The 19,226-nt window shown below is 45.8% G+C and overlaps 2 protein-coding genes and 4 gene segments (V, D, J or C); all 6 read right to left on the bottom strand.

The window, feature by feature from the left end:
• Positions 1-8,214: 8,214 nt before the first annotated feature.
• On the bottom strand, positions 8,215-11,336 carry LOC128901851 (Ig heavy chain Mem5-like). Its single transcript, XM_054184018.1, has one exon. It carries the CDS (start codon positions 10,978-10,980, stop codon positions 10,243-10,245), a length of 738 nt encoding a protein of 245 aa, XP_054039993.1. The 5' UTR covers positions 10,981-11,336; the 3' UTR covers positions 8,215-10,242.
• LOC128901856 (immunoglobulin heavy variable 3-64D-like) lies at positions 11,215-12,424 on the bottom strand. The segment is given in 2 exon segments: positions 11,215-12,284; positions 12,388-12,424. A coding segment is annotated over 1 exon segment (507 nt).
• Positions 12,425-12,482: 58 nt separating this feature from the next.
• On the bottom strand, positions 12,483-15,342 carry LOC128901850 (uncharacterized). The gene is made up of 2 exons (XM_054184017.1): positions 14,893-15,342; positions 12,483-13,845 (listed from the first exon to the last, which is right to left on the bottom strand). Exons 1-2 carry the CDS (start codon positions 15,110-15,112, stop codon positions 13,109-13,111), a joined length of 957 nt encoding a protein of 318 aa, XP_054039992.1. The 5' UTR covers positions 15,113-15,342; the 3' UTR covers positions 12,483-13,108.
• Positions 15,234-16,155, bottom strand: LOC128901853 (immunoglobulin heavy variable 3-23-like). The segment is given in 1 exon segment: positions 15,234-16,155. A coding segment is annotated over 1 exon segment (453 nt).
• A 788-nt stretch (positions 16,156-16,943) lies between these two features.
• On the bottom strand, positions 16,944-17,391 carry LOC128901854 (immunoglobulin heavy variable 3-23-like). The segment is given in 1 exon segment: positions 16,944-17,391. A coding segment is annotated over 1 exon segment (429 nt).
• Positions 17,392-17,401: 10 nt separating this feature from the next.
• LOC128901852 (Ig heavy chain V region 914-like) lies at positions 17,402-19,021 on the bottom strand. The segment is given in 1 exon segment: positions 17,402-19,021. A coding segment is annotated over 1 exon segment (486 nt).
• Positions 19,022-19,226: the final 205 nt, after the last annotated feature.

Raw genomic sequence — 19,226 nt, 5'->3', positions numbered from 1 at the left:
TTTTGGGGGGTTTTCTCCCCAAAAAAACCAACCCAACCCCCCCCACACACACATCTAAGGACCCCCCCAAATCGAGGGGGAGTCCCCAAATTTAAAGACACACCCCCCCCCCCCCCCCAAAAAAAAAAAACTCAAAAACAAAAAAACCCAAAACAACCCCAAAAATACCGCGGTTGGAGCCCGGAGCTGCTGCGGCTGCTGCTGCTTGCGACGAGGCATCCCCCGGTTTTTGGGGTGAAAACGGGAAAAATTGGGGGTGTCGCAGTGACAAAGGAAAGGGGGGGGGCACAGGGACAAAAAGGGGGGGGGGACACCCCAAACCCCCCCCCCCGTTCCCGTCCCCGAGCCCCCCCAAAACGGGGCCCCCACCAGGGACACGCCTCCCCCCCCCCCCCTTTCAAAAAACCCTTTTTTTTTCCCAAAACCGCCTTTATTTCCCCCCATTTTCCTCCTTTTAACCCCTTCCCGCCTTCAGCCCCGGGGGGGGGGATTTTTTTTGGGGGGTTCGGCTCATTTTTGGGGCGTATGTTTATTTTTTCGGGGTGCCTACTTACTTTTGGACCTTAAATACTTATTTTGGGAGGTAAAAATACTTCTTTTGTGAGGTAAAAGGCTTATTTTGGCAGGGTTAAATACTTTTTTTTTTGGTTAAAACCTTATTTTTCGGGGGGTGGGCTCGTTTTTGGGGTGTATATTTATTTTTTGGGGGTGTGAACTTACTTTTTTGGGGGTGCACACATACTTTTTATGCTTAAACACTTGTTTTTTGAGGTTAAATACTTATTTTGTGAAGTAAAATACTTAATTTTTGAGGTAAAATACTTATTTTGAAGTGGTTAAATAAATATATTTTGCATTATAAACTTTTTTTTTGAGTTTCTACTTATTTTGGGGGGGTTGGCTCATTTTGGGGGGTGTCTACTTTTCTTGGGGGGGTGTACACTTTTGGGCCTTAAATACTTCTTTTTATGACGTAAAATACTTATTTTGGGAGGTAAAATATTTAAATTTTGAGGTAAAATATTTAATTTGTGGGGTTAAATAAATATTTTTGGGGTTATAAACTTTTTTTGGGGGGTGTAAACTTACTTTTGGGGCTTAAATACTTATTTTTTAAGGTAAAATACTTATTTTGTGAGGTAAAATATTTGATTTTTGAGGTAAAATATTTATATTTGGGGGTGAAATACATATATTTTGGGTTATAAACTTTTGGGGGGGGAATTTCTACTTATTTTTGGCGGGGTTGGCTCATTTGGGGGGATTTCTACATTTTTGGGGGGGTGTACACTTACTTTGGGGGCTTAAACACTTCTTTTTTTGACGTAAAATACTTATTTTGTGAGGTAAAATATTTAATTTGTGGGGTTAAATAAGTATTTTGGGGGTTATAAACTTTTTTTGGGGTGTGTCCACTTACTTTTGGGGCTTAAATACTTATTTTTTAAGGTAAAATACTTATTTTGTGAGGTAAAATACTTGATTTGGGAGGTAAAATACTTGATTTGGGAGGTAAAATATTTATATTTGAGGGGTTAAATATTTTTGGGGTTATAAACTTTTGGGGGGGTTTCTACTTATTTTTCGGGGGTGTACGCTTACTTTTGGGCCTTACATCTTTTCTGAGGTAAAATACTTATTTTGTGAGGTAAAATATTTATTTTTTTGAGGGAAAATACTTATCTTTGGAGGTTAAATACATATTTTTTGGATTAGAAACTTTCTTTTTTGAGTTTCTACTTATTTTTGGGACGTGAGCTCATTTTTTGGGCATATATTTTTTGGGGATGTCTCATTTTTTAGGGGGTGTACCACTTACTCTTTGGGCTTAATTATTTTTGAGGTAAAATACTTATTTTTCGGTGTTAGATACTTATTTTGGAGGGTTAAATACTTATTTTGGGGACCTTAAGTACTTATTTTTTTGAGGGGGGCGGGCTTATTTTGGGGGGTTTTATTTTTTAGGGATGCCTGCTTGTTTCGGGGGGTTAAATACTTATTTTTCGGGATTAAATACTTATTTTTTGAGTTTATACTCTTATTTTTTTTGGGGGGTGTCTATTTCAGGGGGGGCGGGGTTTATTTTTGTATTTTTGGGGGGTGTCTACTTATTCGGGGGAGTTAAATACTTATTTTGGGGGGGGTTATACTTATTTTTGGGGAGTTCAAGCAAGGGGGGGGGTGAGATGTGATGTTGGGGGGGATTTTGGGGGGAAATCATCCATTTTGTGGGGGTTTTTCCCCCCCATTTTTGGGGGGATTGTTCTTACCTTAGAGGGGGGGGGCTCCGAAGTGGGGGTGCGTCGCATCGAGATGTCCTGGGGGGGGGGAACAAGAGGAAGAATGTGGTAAAAGGAGTGACCCCCCCCCCCGCCATATTGCCCCCCAAGGCCTGTCCCCCCCCCCCCCCCCAAGGCTTCTCCCCCCCCCCCCCCCCCAAATTCTTGCTGCCTCCCCCCAAAACCTGGTGCCCCCCCAGCCCCTGGCCCCCTCCAGGCTCTGGTGCCCCCCCCCCCCCACCTCTTGTCGTCCCCCCCCCCCCACATCCCCTTTTGTCCACCCCACCGCCGAGGCCTTGTCCCCCGCCCCCGCCCGGGGCCTACCTGAGGCCTAGTCGCCCCCCTGAGGCCTAGTCGCCCCCCTGAGGCCTGTCTCCCCCCCGCAAGATCCCCTCAGACCTCTAACCCCTCCGCCTTCACCCCCGTCTTTAAACCCACTTTAAACCGCCCCCCCTCCCCGAAGCCCGTTGCTAAGGAAAACGGCGCCGTTGCTAAGGAAAAAAAAAAATCCCGGCGGTTGCTAAGGGAAACGGCGCCGTTGCTAAGGGGAGGGAGGCGCTTCCGGGCTCCCGCTCCCCCCGCCGCCCCGCCCCGTCAATCTGCGCAGGTGCGGCGCCGCTCCCAGCAAGCCACGCCCCCTCCCGCGCCGCGCGGCCAATCAGCACGCGTTGCTAGGCAGAACGGAGGCTTCACCCGCCCTCATTGGCATACTCGCCTGAGGGGGCGGGGCTTTCATTCATGACCCCCTATTGGCCACGCCCCCTCGTTTCCCACGGAGGCCCCGCCCACTTCCGGCTCCCGGCGGGAAAAAGGCGCGGAGTTTCGGTGCGTTTTTGGGGCAAAATGTGCAAATTGAGCCATTTTGGGGGGGGGGGGGGGTAGATTAGCAAATCAATACGCGCTGGGGCGCACTTTAGTAAGGTATTTTGGGGTGGAATTAGTAAATGGCGGCATTTTGGGTGCATTTCCGGGGGGCGCTACGTTTTGGGGCGAAATCCGGGAATTTGGGCATTTTGGGGGCGCAATTTGCATATTGAAGTATTTGGGGGTAAATTTGGAAATGAGCACATTTTAGGGTTAATTTTAATAATGCGTTTTTGAGGGGGAATTAGCAAATCGAGGCTTTTTGGGTGCAGTTTCGGGGCGTTTGGTGTTTTGGGGTGAAAGGTGTAAATTGAGGGATTTTAGGGTAAATTAATAAACTTCAGGGTCAATTCCAGTGGGGGGTTTTGGGGTGGAATTTGCAAATCGAGGCATTTTCGGTGCAGTTTTGGGGCCCAATGGGCAAACCCAGGGATTTGGGGGCACAATTTGCAAACCGAGGGATTTGGGGGGAAATTTGCAAAATAATCAATTTTGAGGGAAATTTTCCTAATGCCCTTTGGGGTGGAATTTGCAGGTTGAGGCGTTTTGGGGTGGAATTCGCAAACCGAGCCATTTCGGGGTGGAATTTGACCCCAGCTGCTTTTTCTTTTTAAAATATAAAACTTTTGAATAATTATCATTTTTTTATAATGCTGTTTTTTAGAAAACTTATAATTTTGGGCCGGAATCAGCAAAATGAGGCGTTTTGGGCTGCAATGTTGCAAAATGAGGCATTTGGGCCTGCAATTTCACCCCAAAAATTAGGATTCGGGGCTGGAATTTCCAAATTGACGCGTTTGGGATGAAAATGTCCAAATTTGAGGAATTGGGGGGGCAATTTTGGGGTGAAATTTGCATTTTGGGGGCACATCATACCCTCCTTATTCCCTTCTTCCCCCCCCCACCCCCCCCAGCACTGTTATTTTGGGCCAAAATCAGGTGGTTTCGGTGAAGCGCAGCTGCTGCCACCCCCGCATGCAAATGAAGCTTTTTTTGGGGCGAAAACAAGCGGGTTTGGTTCAAAATAGCGCTGAAAATCCCGCCCAGGTGGCGGCTGCGTTTCGGGTCGGTTTCCTTAATTTGAATGAAATCTGGGCAAAATAAAGGGGGGGGGGGGGGACGGGGACATGAAAAACAAGGGGTTTTGCAACCCCCAAAATAGGGGATTTTAGTAAATAAAGGGGATCAAAACATGTTGTTTTTAATTGGCATTAATTTTCTTCGTTCTGTTTGATCGAGTTTTATTGATTTGTTGTTTTTTTTTCTTTTTAATTGATTGACTTTTAGGCGTGTGGTTCGCCTATTTATTCTATTTAATTGGCTTTTATTCCGTTTAATTCCTTTTTATTTCGTGAATTTAACGAGTTTTCTTTGTTTTTTCCCATTTCTTGTCTTTAATCTGCTTGACTTTGCTTTTTATTTCACTGATTTCATTTATTTTCTTTCTTTTATTGAATTTTTTTCCCCATCTCTTGCCGTTCGTTCATTTTTAAACACTTATTTCCTGAATTTTATTCCCTCGACTTTAATTTCTTCGCCTCCCGTTGATTTTATTTCTTTTAACTTATTTCTAGTCCTTTTATTTTTTTTTTAACGTATTTATTTAATTTCTATTTTGGCATTTACTTAATTTGATCTGCGTGTTTCGCTGCTGTTTCTTGCTGTTCTTTCACCTCCCGTTTGTGTTTGTTTCGTCTCTTCCCTGGAGTTTTCGGTATTTCTCTTTATTTCTTTTTATTTCCTTTCGTTTTCTTTAATTCCCTTTATTTTCCCGTCTTTTACTTATTTCGTTCCGTTTATTCCCTGTCCTTTTATTCCCTTTATTTTCTTCTCCTCCTTCGATTAATTCCATTTATTTCCTTTGAATTCCATTTATTTCCTTGTGATTCCGCTTATTTCCTTTAAATTCCATTAATTTATTCCCTTAAATTGCCTTAATTCCCCTTCTTTTCTCTTAGTTTACTTATTATCGTCCATTTGTTTTATTTTACTCCTTCTACTAATCTACTTTCCCCCTTTAAATTCCACCTTTTTTCCCCCTTTAAATTCCACCTTTTTTCCCCCTTTAAATTCCACCTTTTTTCCCCCTTTAAATTCCACCTTTTTTCCCCCTTTAAATTCCACCTTTTTCCCCCTTTAAATTCCACCTTTTTCCCCCTTTAAATTCCACCTTTTTCCCCCTTTAAATTCCACCTTTTTCCCCCTTTAAATTCCACCTTTTTCCCCCTTTAAATTCCACCTTTTTCCCCCTTTAAATTCCACCTTTTTCCCCTTATTATCTTTTATTTATTATAGTCCATTTATTTTATTTTACTTTTGTTTTTACTTTTCCCCTTTAAATTCCACCTTTTTTATTCCATTTATTTTCTTTTTCTCCTTCTATTATTCCACTTTTCCCCTTTAAATTCCCTTTATTTATTCCCTTAAATTGCCTTAATTCCCCTTATTATCGTAAAAATGATAAATGAAAATAATTAATAATTAAATAAGTCTAATAATAAAACTAAAGTAAATATATTAATAATATTAAAAATAAATATAATAATAAAAAATAAATATTAATACTACTACTAATAAAGCAAAGTGGAATAAGTTTCTGTAATTAATAACAAAAATAAAGTGCTTTGAATTAATAATAACGAAGAAGAAGGTCTTTCTAATTAGTGACGGCAATAAAGAAAGTCTGTCTAATTAGTAGCGGTCAAGTCTTTCTAATTAATAGCGAGAAATAACAGCTTTCTAATTAATAATGATAAATAAAGTCTTTCTAATAATGATAAATAAAGTCTTTCTAATTAGTAATGGTAGAGTCTTTCTAATTAATAACGAGGAATAACGTCTTTCTAATTAATAATGATCAAGTCTTTCTAATTAGTAATGGTAATAAAGTCTTTCTAATTAGTAATGGTAATAAAGTCTTTCTAATTAGTAACGATAATAAATAGTCTTTCTAATTAATAACGGTAAAGTCTTTCTAATTAATAACGAGAAATAAAGTCTTTAATGAATAATGACAATAAATAAAGTCTTTCTAATGAGTAATGGTAAAGTCTTTCTAATGAATAATGATAATAAAGTATTTTTAATTAATAGTGATCAAGTCTTTCTAATTAATAATGATAAATAAAGTCTGTCTGATTAATAACGGTAAACTCTGTCTAATTAATAACGAGAAATAAAGTCTTTCTAATTAATGGCGGTAAGTAAAGTCTTTCTAATTAATAACGGTCAATAAAGTAGCTCCGTTCAGAAACGTAAAAGAGCCGGTGGTTGTTATTAATAATAATTAAAAATTAATGAAAAAGGGCCTCTTGGGGTAAGAGCAGCACTAACACAATGGCAAATGTTACTAATGATGGTAATTAAACGTTAAAGCGGAACCGTTTCTGCTGAGGAGAAGAAGATTAATAAATAAACAGCGAATAGTGATAATAACGAAAGTTAGATTAATAAATAAATAGCGAAGAAGAATAATAACAGTGAGATTAATAACTAAATATTCCGGCAAAAGCGGCGATAAGACGGCTAAAAAAGGCGATTATTAACACTAATATTCCTCCAAAAAAATAAAAAAATAATAATAATAAAAAAGAAGTGTTAGTGCGGAGAGTATTAATGAATTAATTAAAACTAAAATTAATTAAAAAAAAAAAAATCAAAAAACAACGGCGCCTTTTTGGCCCGTAAAAATGAGACTGGAAAATACGCAGAAAATAGGCCAAGCCCAACGAGGAAAAAAAAAAAAAGAGATTTATTATTAATTACAATAATGGCGGGGGCGCAGGAGTGTGATAGGGGTGTTCGTTACCATCAGCCCCCCCGGAAACTACAGGGGGCTTCTCCGGGAAGTTCTCCCCGAAAGACGAGAAATAGGGGAATAATGAGAGAGAAAAAATATAAAAGAGAGAAATAAGAGAGAAAAAAATATAAAAGAGAGAAATATGAGAGAGAGAAATATGAGAGAAAAAAATATAAGAGAGAAATATGAGAGAAATATAAAAGAGAGAAATATGAGAAAAAAAATATGAGAGAGAGAAATGAGAGAAAAAAATACAAAAGAGAGAAATATGAGAGAGAAATAAGAGAGAAAAAAATATAAAAGAGGAAAAAATATAAAAGAGAGAAATAAATATAAAAGAGAAATAAGAGAGAAAAATATAAAAGAGGAAAAAACTATAAAAGAGAAATAAGAGAGAAAAAATATAAAAGAGAGGAAAAAATATAAAAGAGAGAAATAAGAGAGAAAAATATAAAAGAGGAAAAAACTATAAAAGAGAAATAAGAGAGAAAAAATATAAAAGAGAGGAAAAAATATAAAAGAGAGAAATAAGAGAGAAAAATATAAAAGAGGAAAAAACTATAAAAGAGAAATAAGAGAGAAAAAATATAAAAGAGAGGAAAAAAATATAAAAGAGAGAAATAAGAGAGAAAAATATAAAAGAGGAAAAAACTATAAAAGAGAAATAAGAGAGAAAAAATATAAAAGAGAGGAAAAAAATATAAAAGAGAGAAATAAGAGAGAAAAATATAAAAGAGGAAAAAACTATAAAAGAGAAATAAGAGAGAAAAAATATAAAAGAGAGGAAAAAATATAAAAGAGAGAAATAAGAGAAAAAAAACCATAAAAGAGAGAAATAAGAGGGGAAAAAAAAACTATAAAAGAGAGAAATAAGAGGGGGAAAAAAAACTATAAAAGAGAGAAATAAGAGGGGGAAAAAAAACTATAAAAGAGAGAAATAAGAGGGGGAAAAAAAACTATAAAAGAGAGAAATAAGAGGGGGAAAAAAAACTATAAAAGAGAGAAATAAGAGGGGGGAAAAAAAACTATAAAAGAGAGAAATAAGAGGGGGAAAAAAAACTATAAAAGAGAGAAATAAGAGGGGGAAAAAAAACTATAAAAGAGAGAAATAAGGGGGGGAAAAAAAACTATAAAAGAGAGAAATAAGGGGGGGAAAAAAAACTATAAAAGAGAGAAATAAGGGGGGGAAAAAAAACTATAAAAGAGAGAAATAAGGGGGGGAAAAAAAACTATAAAAGAGAGAAATAAGGGGGGGAAAAAAAACTATAAAAGAGAGAAATAAGAGGGAACAAAAAACTATAAAAGAGAGAAATAAGGGGGGGAAAAAAACTATAAAAGAGAGAAATAAGAGGGGAATAATAATAGTGTTAATAATATGGATTTTTGGTAAAACGGCAATGAGGAAATAGCCAGCGCGTCCCATAAAAATCCGCGTTCGGGGGCAAAAAAAAAATGACGGGGAAAAGCAGAAGCAAGTGAGGAGAAGAACGGAAAAGAACCCGCCGCGAAAAAGGGATCGAACGGGTGAAAAAATAAAAAAATAAAGAAATAATAATAATAATAAAAAAAAATCCGTAAAATTACCAAAAAAAAAAAAAAAATCGCCCAAACAAGACGTGACTTGACCCCTAATCTCTATATTTTCGGGGCCGGCGGCGTGCGGTGCCGGCCCCTTTTTCTCTGCTAAACCCGCCCGTTTTGGGGGTTTTCCCCGCGCAGCTGCCACCACCACCGCCAAAAATAGCTATTTGTGGCCCCGAAACCCTAAAAAGGGCCTTTTTTTCCCCCTCCCCCCTCCAAATTTAGGCCTTTTTCTCGTTTTCGGCGGGGGGTTGATTACAGCTGCTGCTCTCGGCACCTGGATTTTGGGGGAGTATCATGAAATTTACCCACCTCCCCCCGCCGGCTCCCGCCTCGTTAGAGCTCATACCTCTATTAGGGCGAATAATTACCTCTATTTTGGCTAATAATTGAGTTTATTCCACCTTATAATTAAATTTTTCCCCCGCCCCCATAAATTAGGCCTCATAATTAAGTCTGTCAGGCCTCAAAATTAAATATATTCCCCAACCTCCCTAAACTAAGGCTAATAATTACATCTTTTAGGGCTAATAATTATGTCTTTTAGGGCTAATAATTAAATTTATTCCCCATCCCTCCTAAATGAGGGCTAATAATTCAGCCCTAATTATTTATTCCCCAGCCCACCTACATCAGGGTTAAGAATTAAGTTTATTCAGGCTTCTAATTAAGTCCATTCCCCAGCCCCGCTAAATTAGGGATAATAATTAAGACTAGTAGGGGCTACTAATTAAGTTTATTAGGGCTCATAATTAAATTTACCCCCCATCCCTCCTAAATTATGGCTAATAATGAGGTCATTGGGGCTAATAATTAAGTGTATTAGGGCTAATAAATAAATTTATCCCCCAGGGCCTCTTAATTAAGGCTAATAATTAAGTTCATTAGGGCCAGGGTCTGGTACCCAGCAGGGATCCAGTCTCGGGGCATCGGAAGGATGCTGGGATTGATCGCGGTTTGGGGCAAATCATCATGATTTGGGGCAAAAACGGTCAAGTTTCGGGGCAAACGGTCAAAGTTTGGGGCAAAAAGGGTTGAAACTTGGGGGAAATGGTGGATTTTTGGGGCAAAACCAGTCAAAGTTTGGTGCAAGCAATCGAGATGTAGGCCACAACCAGTCAAGGTTTGGAGAAAATGGTGGATTTTGGGGGCAAATAGTGGATTTTTGAGGCAAAACCAGTCAAAGTTTGCTGCAAACAGTCAAGATGTAGGCCAAAACCAGTCAAGGTTTGGGACAAAGGGTTGAGATTTAGGCCAAAACCGGTCAAGGGCAAAAACTGGTTGAGATTTTGGGCAAAAATGGTCAAAGTTTGGTGCAAGCAATCGAGATTTAGGCCAAAACCAGTGAAGGTTTAGGGGAAATGGTCGAGGTTTGGGGCAAATGGTGGATTTTTGGGGCAAAAACCAGTCAAGGTTTGGGACAAACAGTTGAGATTTAGGCCAAAACCAGTCAAGGTTTGGGGCAAATGGTGGATTTTTGGGGCAAATGGTGGATTTTTGGGGTAAACCAGTCAAGGTTTGGGACAAACAGTCAAGATGTAGGCCAAAACCAGTCAAGGTTTGGGGGAAATGGTGGATTTTTGGGGCAAAAAACAGTCAAGGTTTGGGACGAATGGTTGAGATTTAGGCCAAAACCGGTCAAGGGCAAAAACTGGTTGAGATTTTGGGCAAAAATTGTTAAAGTTTGAGAGAAACAGTCGAGATCTAGGCCAAAAGCAGTCAAGGTTTGGGGCAAACAGTCAAGATTTCGGGCAAAACCATTAGAGTGTTGGGGCAAATGGTTGGGGTTTGGGGCAAACGGTTGAGATTTGGGCAAGCGAACGATATTTGGGACAAAAGCCCTCGAGGTTTAGGGCAAAAATGGTCAGGTTTGGGATAAACAGTGAAGGTTTTGGCCAAAAGAGGTGGAGAGTTGCCCCCAGTCCATGGCGGAGCTGCTGGAGATGGAGCCAGAGCCCCTGCAGACGAGGGTGAGGGCAAAGATTTGGGCCAAAAGCCAAGGCTTTGGGGTGGATAAAGGGTTTTGTGGTCGGTGCGAGAGCCCGGACTCGCTCCGAGACCTGGGTCTTTGTGCAAGGGTTTGAGGGAGATGGCGGGACGTGGGGACACGGTGCCGGGGCTGGTGCCACCACCATAATAACAACCACCACCATTACGTTTCGCGCAGTAGTAGGTGGCCGTGTCGTCGTCCCGGAGGCTGTTCATCTGCAGCGTGAGCGTGCTCTGGGAGTTGTCCCTGGAGATGGTGAAGCGCCCCTTGACCGACGGCGCGTAGTTTGTGAAACTACCATCGTTCCTAATAGCCGCGACGAACTCGAGCCCCTTCCCGGGGGCCTGTCGCACCCAGGACATCTCGACGTTGCTGAAGGTGAAGCCAGAGCCCTTGCAGCGGAGGGTGAGGGACCCCCCGGGTGTCTGTTGTCCCCCTCCGGACTCCACCAGCTGCACGGCCGCCATCAGCCCTGGGGAGGGGACAGAAGGGAGACCCCCCAGCTCCCCCTGCTCCTGGCTCCAGGCTGGTTCCAACCTCGGGGGAGAAAATCTGGGGTCCTGGGGGGGAGGGTCTGGGCCTTGGAAGGGGCCTGGGCTCTGCGTAGGGTTCCAAGACACACAACAAAGGGATTTTGGGGCCAAAACCAGTCGAGATTTGCTGCAAACGTCAAGGGTTGAGGTAGAAGTGGTCACGTTTTCCTGCAAACCGTTGAGATTTAGGCCAAAACCAGTCAAGGGTTTCAGGTCAACAGTCAAGATTTGGGCCAACGTTGGTTGAATTTGGGGCAAACGTTTGAGTCTTGGGGCAAAACCAGTCAAGATTTTTGGGTGACGGTTCACGTTTTATGGGAAATCGTTTAGGTTTGGGGCAAAGAGTTGAGGTTTGGGGCAAAAGCGGTCAAGGCTTTGTGGCAAAAAGTCAAGATTTGGGACAAAATTGGTTGAATTTGGGGCAAATGGTTGAAACTTGGGGCAAAAGCAGTCAAGACTTGGGGCAAATCCGTTTGACTTTTGGGGCAAATGCTTGTGATTTGGGGCAAGGGGAGGGTATTTCTGGCAAAAACCCTCGAGGTTTAGGGCAAAAGAGGTCAGGTTTGGGATAAATGGTCAAGGTTTGGAGCAGAAGTGGTCCAGATATTGGTGGAGAGCATTGAAGGTTTGGGGCAAGAAGGGTGGAGGTTTGGGGCAGAAATGGTCGAGGTTTGGTGCCAATCATTTGAGATTTGGGATAAAATGGTCAAGGTTTGGTGCAAATGGTCAAGGTTTGTGGCGAATGGTCAAGAGTTGGGTCAAACCATGGAGGTCTGGTGAGAAATTTGTCAGGGTTTGATGATAATGGTTGAGATTTGGGGCAAAAATGGTCGACGTCTGGGGCAAAATCGGTCGATGAGGGGACCCAACACAGGGAAGTTGGGACACGGTGCTGGGGCTGGTGCCACCACCATAACAACAACCACCACAATTAGTTTTCGCGCAGTAGTAGGTGGCCGTGTCGTCGTCCCGGAGGCTGTTCATCTGCAGCGTGAGCGTGCTCTGGGAGTCGTCCCTGGAGAGGGTGAAGCGCCCCTTGACCGACGGCGCGTAGCCTGTGCCACCATCAGTGTAAACACTCGCGACGTACTCGAGCCCCTTCCCGGGGGCCTGTCGCACCCAGTACATGTCGAAGCTGCTGAAGGTGAAGCCGGAGGCCTTGCAGCGGAGGGTGAGGGACCCCCCGGGTGTCTGTTGTCCCCCTCCGGACTCCACCAGCTGCACGGCCGCCATCAGCCCTGGGGAGGGAGGAAGGAGAGAATTGAGTCGCCCGCTCCCGCCGTCGCCCCCCATCTCCGCGCCCAGGTGTGGGGGAAGGGGGTGAGCGGGGCTGGGTCCTACCTGGGAGGGCGGCCAGGAGCAGGAGAAGGCGGAGGGGGCTGATGTGCCATGGGTGCTGCTGGGGGGGCCCAGGGGGGTCCTATTGGTCAGGGGGATGGTGTAACGGTCGAGGTTTGGTGCCAAGAGTCGAGGTCTGGGGCAACAGCGATCGAGACGAGAGGGAAATGGTGGAGGTTCGGGGCAAAAATGGTCAGGTTTGAGTCAAATGGTCAAGAGTTGTTGCAAACCCTGGAGGTCTGGGGCAGAAACGGTCGGGGTTTGATGCCAACGGTTGAGGTTTGGGCGAAAACCGGTCAAGGGTTTGGGGAAAACAGCCAAGATTTGGGCTGACATTGATTGATTTTTGGGCAAACAGATGGCACTTGCAGCAAAACCAGTCAAGATTTGGGGAGAACCCGTTCATTTTTTGGCACAGGTGGTTTAGGTTTGGAGCAAACAGTTGAGGTTTGGCCCAAAACCGGTCATGGGTTTGAGGTAAACGGTCAAGATTTGGGCCAACATTGGTTGAATTTGGGGCAAAGGGTTGAGAGTTGGGGCAAAACCCTTTGAGTGTTGGGGCAGATGGTTGGGATTTGGGGCAAACAATTGAGGATTGGGCCCAAAATGGTCAAGTGTTTGGGGAAAACAGTGAAGATTTGGGCCAGACTTGGTTGAATTTGGTGGAAACTGTTGAGACCTGGGGCAAAAACATTTGAAATTTGGGGGAAAACCGTTTGAGATTTTAGGCAAATGGTTGAGATTTGGGGCAAATGGTTGAGATTAGGGGCAAGCGGACGATATTTGGGACAAAAGCCCTCGAGGTTTGGGGCAAATGGTCAAGGTTTGGAGCAAAAGTGGTCGAGATATTGGTGGAGAGCATTGAAAGTTTGGGGGAAGAAGGGTGGAGGTTTGGGGCACAAATGTTCGAGGTTTGGTGCCAATCATTTGAGAGTTGGGGATAAAATGGTCGAGATTTGGGGCGAATGGTCAAGAGTTGGGTCAAACCACGGAGGTCTGGTGAGAAATCGGTCAGGGTTTGATGATAATGGTTGAGATTTGGGGCAAAAATGGTCGACGTCTGGGGCAAAATCGGTCGATGAGGGGACCCAACACAGGGACGTTGGGACACGGTGTCGGGGAAGGTGCCACCACCATAACTACAACCACCACAACTAGTCTTCGCGCAGTAGTAGGTGGCCGTGTCGTCGTCCCGGAGGCTGTTCATCTGCAGCGTGAGCGTGCTCTGGGAGTTGTCCCTGGAGATGGTGAAGCGCCCCTTGACCGACGGCGCGTAGGCTGTGCTACCACCACTGCTAATATACGCGACGTACTCGAGCCCCTTCCCGGGGGCCTGTCGCACCCAGGACATCTCGACGCTGCTGAAGGTGAAGCCGGAGGCCTTGCAGCGGAGGGTGAGGGACCCCCCGGGTGTCTGTTGTCCCCCTCCAGACTCCACCAGCTGCACGGCCGCCATCAGCCCTGGGGAGGGAGGAAGGAGAGAATTGAGTCGCCCGCTCCCGCCGTCGCCCCCCATCTCCGCGCCTCCACCAAAAATGGTCGAGGATTGGGTCAAAGGGTTGAGATTTGGGGCAAAAGCTGTTGAGGTTTAGGGCAAAAATGGTCAAGGTTTTAGGGAAAATGTCGTCGAGATATTGGCCAAGACCATGGAAGGTTTGGGGCAACAACGTTGGAGGTTTGGGGAAAAAAACGGTTGAGGTTTAGTGCCAGTCGTTTGAGATTTGGGTCAAAAATGGTCAAGGTTTGGTGCGAATGGTCAAGGTTTGGGGGAAATGGTCAAGAGTTGTTGCAAACCATGGAAGTCTGGGGCAAAAACGGTCGGAGTTTGATGCAAATGGTTGAGATTTGGGGCCAAATCCGTCAAGACTTGGGGTAACCGTTCATGTTTTGGGGCAAGTGGTTGAGGTTTGGGGCAAAACCAGTGAAGGGTTTGGTGTAAACAGTGAAGATTTGGGGCGAATGTTTGAGACTTGGGTCAAAACCAGTCAAGACTTGGGGCAAAAGCACTCAACTTTGGGCCAAGTGGTTGCGGTTTGGGGCAAACGGTTGAGATTTGTGGCAAGCGGACGATATTTGGGAGAAAAGCTTTGAGGTTTAGGGTAAAAGTAATCAGGTTTGAGAGAAATAGTCAAGGTTTGGAGCAAAAGTGGTCGAGATATTGGTCGAGAGCATTGAAGGTTTGGGGCAAGAAGGGTGGAGGTTTGGGGCACAAATGGTCGAGGTTTGGTGCCAATCATTTGAGATTTGGGGCAAAAATGGTCAAGATTTGGTGCAAATGGTCAAGGTTTGTGGTAAACGGTCGAGAGTTGGGTCAAACCATGGAGGTCTGGTGAGAAATCGGTCAGGGTTTGCTGCAACCGGTTGAGGTTTGGGGCAAAAGTGGTCGAGGTTTGTGGCAAATGCTTCAGGTTTGGGTCAACAGCGGTTGATTTGGGGACACAGGACAGGGATGTTGTTCCATGGGGCTGGGGTTGGTGCCACCACCATAAGCATCACCATCAGCATTACCAGCACAGCAACCACCACCACTACTTTTCGCGCAGTAGTAGGTGGCCGTGTCGTCGTCCCGGAGGCTGTTCATCTGCAGCGTGACCGTGCTCTGGGAGTTGTCCCTGGAGATGGTGAAGCGCCCCTTGACCGAGGACGCGTAGCCTGTGTAACGACCACTGCTGCTAATACCCGCGACGTACTCGAGCCCCTTCCCGGGCGCCTGTCGCACCCAGTCCATGCCGACGCTGCTGAAGGTGAAGCCGGAGCCCTGGCAGGACACGGCTTGGGACGGGGTCCATGGCTCAGGGTAGAGTTTGGGGGTCCGTTCATGGCTCTGGTTTGGTGCAGAGAGTGAAGGGTTGTGGCGAAATGGATGGAGATGAGAGGAGAATGGTGGGGGTTTGGGGCAAAACTGGTTGAGGTTTTGGTGAAGTGGGTGAGATTTGGGACAAGGGGAGGATATTTGTGGCAAAAGCTGTTGAGATTTAGGTCAGTGGGGGCCACGTTTGGGTCAAATGGTCAAGGTTTGGAGCAAAAGTGGTCGAGATATTGGCCAAAACCCATGAAGGTTTGGGTCAAGAAGGGTGGAGGTTTGGGGCACAAATGGTCGAGGTTTGGTGCCAATCATTTGAGATCTGGGGATAAAATGGTCGAGATTTGGTGCAAATGGTCAAGGTTTGTGGCAAACGGTCAAGAGCTGGGTCAAACCATGGAGGTCTGGTGAGAAATCGGTCAGGGTTTGCTGCAACCGGTTGAGATTTGGGGTAGAAATAGTTGAGGTTAAGGAGAAATGCTTCAGATTTGGGCCAAGAAGGGTCGATCTGGGGACACGGCACAGGGATGTTGTTCCACGGAGAAGGGGTTGGTGCCACCACCACCATTAGCAGCTTTCGCGCAGTAGTAGGTGGCCGTGTCGTCGTCCCGGAGGCTGTTCATCTGCAGCGTGACCGTGCTCTGGGAGTTGTCCTTGGAGATGGTGAAGCGCCCCTCGACCGACGGCGCATACCATGTGCTACTACCATCGTTGGCAATACGTGCAACGAACTCGAGCCCCTTCCCGGGGCCCTGTCGCACCCATTCCATGCTGAAGCTGCTGAAGGTGAAGCCAGAGCCCTTGCAGCGGAGGGTGAGGGACCCCCCGGGTGTCTGTTGTCCCCCTCCGGACTCCACCAGCTGCACGGCCGCCATCAGCCCTGGGGAGGGAGGAAGGAGAGAATTGAGTCGCCCGCTCCCGCCGTCGCCCCCCATCTCCGTGCCTCCACCAAAAAGGGTCGAGGGTTGGGTCAAAGGGTTGAGATTTGGGGCAAAAGCTGTTGAGGTTTAGTGCAAAAATGGTCAAGGTTTGGGGAAAAAGCCGTTGAGATATTGGCCAAGACCATGGAAGGTTTGGGGCAACAACGTTGGAGGTGTGGGGAAAAAAACGGTTGAGGTTTAGTGCCAGTCGTTTGAGATTTGGGTCAAAAATGGTCAAGATTTGGTGCAAATTGTCAAGGTTTGGGGGAAATGGTCAAGAGTTGCTGCAAACCATGGAGGTCTGGGGCAAAAACTGTCAGGGTTTGATGCAAACGGTTGAGATTTGGGGCCAAAAGAGTCAAGACGTGGGGTAACTGTTCATGTTCTGGGGCAAACAGTTGAGGTTTGGGGCAAAACCAGTCAAGGGTTTGGTGTAAACAGTGAAGATTTGGGCCAGCATTGGTTGAATTTGGGGCAAACATTTGAGACTTGGGTCAAAGCCAGTCGAGATTTTGGGTGACCGTTCACGTTTTGTGGGAAATTGTTTAAGTTTGGAGGAAAGAGTTGAGGTTTGGGGCAAAACCGGTCAAGGGTTTGTGGCAAAAAGTCAAGATTTGGGACAAAATTGGTTGAATTTGAAGCAAATGGTTGAGACTTGGGTCAAAACCAGTCAATAGTTGGGGCAAAACCATTCAACATTGGGGCAAATGGTTGGGATTAGGGGCAAGTGGACGATATTTGGGACAAAATCCCTCAAGGTTTAGGGCACAAATGGTCAGGTTCAGGATAAGTGGTCAAGGTTTGGGGCAAAAGTGGTCGAGGTTTGTGGCAAATGCTTCAGGTTTGGGCCAAGAAGGGTTGATTTGGGGACACAGCGCAGGGGTGTTGTTCCATGGGGCTGGGGTTGGTGCCACCACCACAAGCATCACCATCAGCATTACCAGCACCACAACCACCACCACTACTTTTCGCGCAGTAGTAGGTGGCCGTGTCGTCGTCCCGGAGGCTGTTCATCTGCAGCGTGACCGTGCTCTGGGAGTCGTCCTTGGAGATGGTGAAGCGCCCCTCGACCGACGGCGCGTAGTAGGTGCTACCACTGCTGGTACTAATACTTGCGACCCACTCGAGCCCCTTCCCGGGGGCCTGTCGCACCCAGAGCATCCAGATGCTGCTGAAGTCGAAGCCGGAGGCCTTGCAGCGGAGGGTGAGGGACCCCCCGGGTGTCTGGAGGCCCCCTCCGGACTCCACCAGCTGCACGGCCGCCATCAGCCCTGGGGAGGGAGGAAGGAGAGAATTGAGTCGCCCGCTCCCGCCATCGCCCCCCATCTCCGTGCCTCCACCAAAAGTGGTCGAGGGTTGGGTCAAAGGGTTGAGATTTGGGGCAAAAGCTGTTGAGGTTTAGGGCAAAAATGGTCAAGGTTTGGTGCAAATGGTCAAGGTTTGGGGGAAATGGTCAAGAGTTGCTGCAAACCATGGAAGTCTGGGGCAAAAACTGTCAGGGTTTGATGCAAACGGTTGAGATTTGGGGCCAAAATGGTCAAGACGTGGGGTAACCGTTCATGTTCTGGGGCAAGTGGTTGAGGTTTGGGGCAAAACCAGTCAAGGGTTTGGTGTAAACAGTGAAGATTTGGGGCAACATTGGTTGAATTTGGGGCAAACGGTTGGGACTTAGGTCAAAACCAGTCAAGATTTTGGGTGACCGTTCACGTTTTGTGGGATATTGTTTAGGTTTGGGGCAAAGAGTTGAGGTTTGGGGCAAAACTGGTCAGGGGTTTGTGGAAAAAGTCAAGATTTAGGACAAAATTGGTTGAATTTGAAGCAAACGGTTGAAACTTGAGGGAAAAGCAGTCAGGATTTGGGGCAAAACCATTTGAGTGTTGGGGCAAATGTTTTGGATTTGGGGCAAATGGTTGAGACTAGGGGCAAGTGGATATTTGGGAGAAAAGCCTTTGAGGTTTAGGGTAAAAATAATGAGGTTTGAGAGAAATAGTCAAGGTTTGGAGCAAAAGTGATCGAGATATTGGTTGAGAGCAAAGATTGGAAAAAGAAGGGTGGAGGTTTGGGGCACAAATGGTCGAGGTTTGGTGCCAATCATTTGAGATCTGGGGATAAAATGGTCGAGATCTGGTGCAAATGGTCAAGAGTTGGGTGAAACCATGGAGGTCTGGGGCAAAAATGGTCAGGGTTTGCTGCAACCGTTGAGGTTTGGGGCAAAAGTGGTCGAGGTTTGTGGCAAATGCTTCAGATTTGGGCCAAGAAGGGTTGATTTGGGGACACAGCACAGGGATGTTGTTCCATGGAGAAGGGGTTGGTGCCACCACCATAAGCATCACCATCAGCATTACCAGCACCACAACCACCATCAGCACGTTTCGCGCAGTAGTAGGTGGCCGTGTCGTCGTCCCGGAGGCTGTTCATCTGCAGCGTGAGCGTGCTCTGGGAGTTGTCCCTGGAGATGGTGAAGCGCCCCTTGACCGACGGCGCGTAGTAGGTGCCACCACCACTGCTAATATACGCGACGTACTCGAGCCCCTTCCTGGGGGCCTGTCGCACCCAGTTCATGGCGAAGCTGCTGAAGGTGAAGCCGGAGCCCTTGCAGCGGAGGGTGAGGGACCCCCCGGGTGTCTGTTGTCCCCCTCCGGACTCCACCAGCTGCACGGCCGCCATCAGCCCTGGGGAGGGAGGAAGGAGAGAATTGAGTCGCCCGCTCCCGCCATCACCCCCCATCTCCGTGCCTCCACCAAAAATGGTCGAGGGTTGGGTCAAAGGGTTGAGATTTGGGGCAAAAGCTGTTGAGGTTTAGGGCAAAAATGGTCAAGGTTTGGGGAAAAAGCCGTCGAGATACTGGCCAAGACCATGGAAGGTTTGGGGCAACAACGTTGGAGGTTTGGGGAAAAAAACGGTTGAGGTTTAGTGCCAGTCGTTTGAGATTTCGGTCAAAAATGGTCAAGGTTTGGTGCAAATTGTCAAGGTTTGGGGGAAATGGTCAAGAGTTGTTGCAAACCATGGAGGTCTGGGGCAAAAACTGTCAGGGTTTGATGCAAACGGTTGAGATTTGGGGCCAAAAGAGTCAAGACTTGGGGTAACCGTTAATGTTCTGGGGCAAATGGTTGAGATTT

Source organism: Rissa tridactyla, chromosome 30, assembly GCF_028500815.1.
Source record: "Rissa tridactyla isolate bRisTri1 chromosome 30, bRisTri1.patW.cur.20221130, whole genome shotgun sequence".
NCBI classification, from domain to species: domain Eukaryota; kingdom Metazoa; phylum Chordata; class Aves; order Charadriiformes; family Laridae; genus Rissa; species Rissa tridactyla.
Note: the sequence above shows the minus strand (reverse complement) of the source record. Positions and strands in the feature narration are given on the sequence as shown.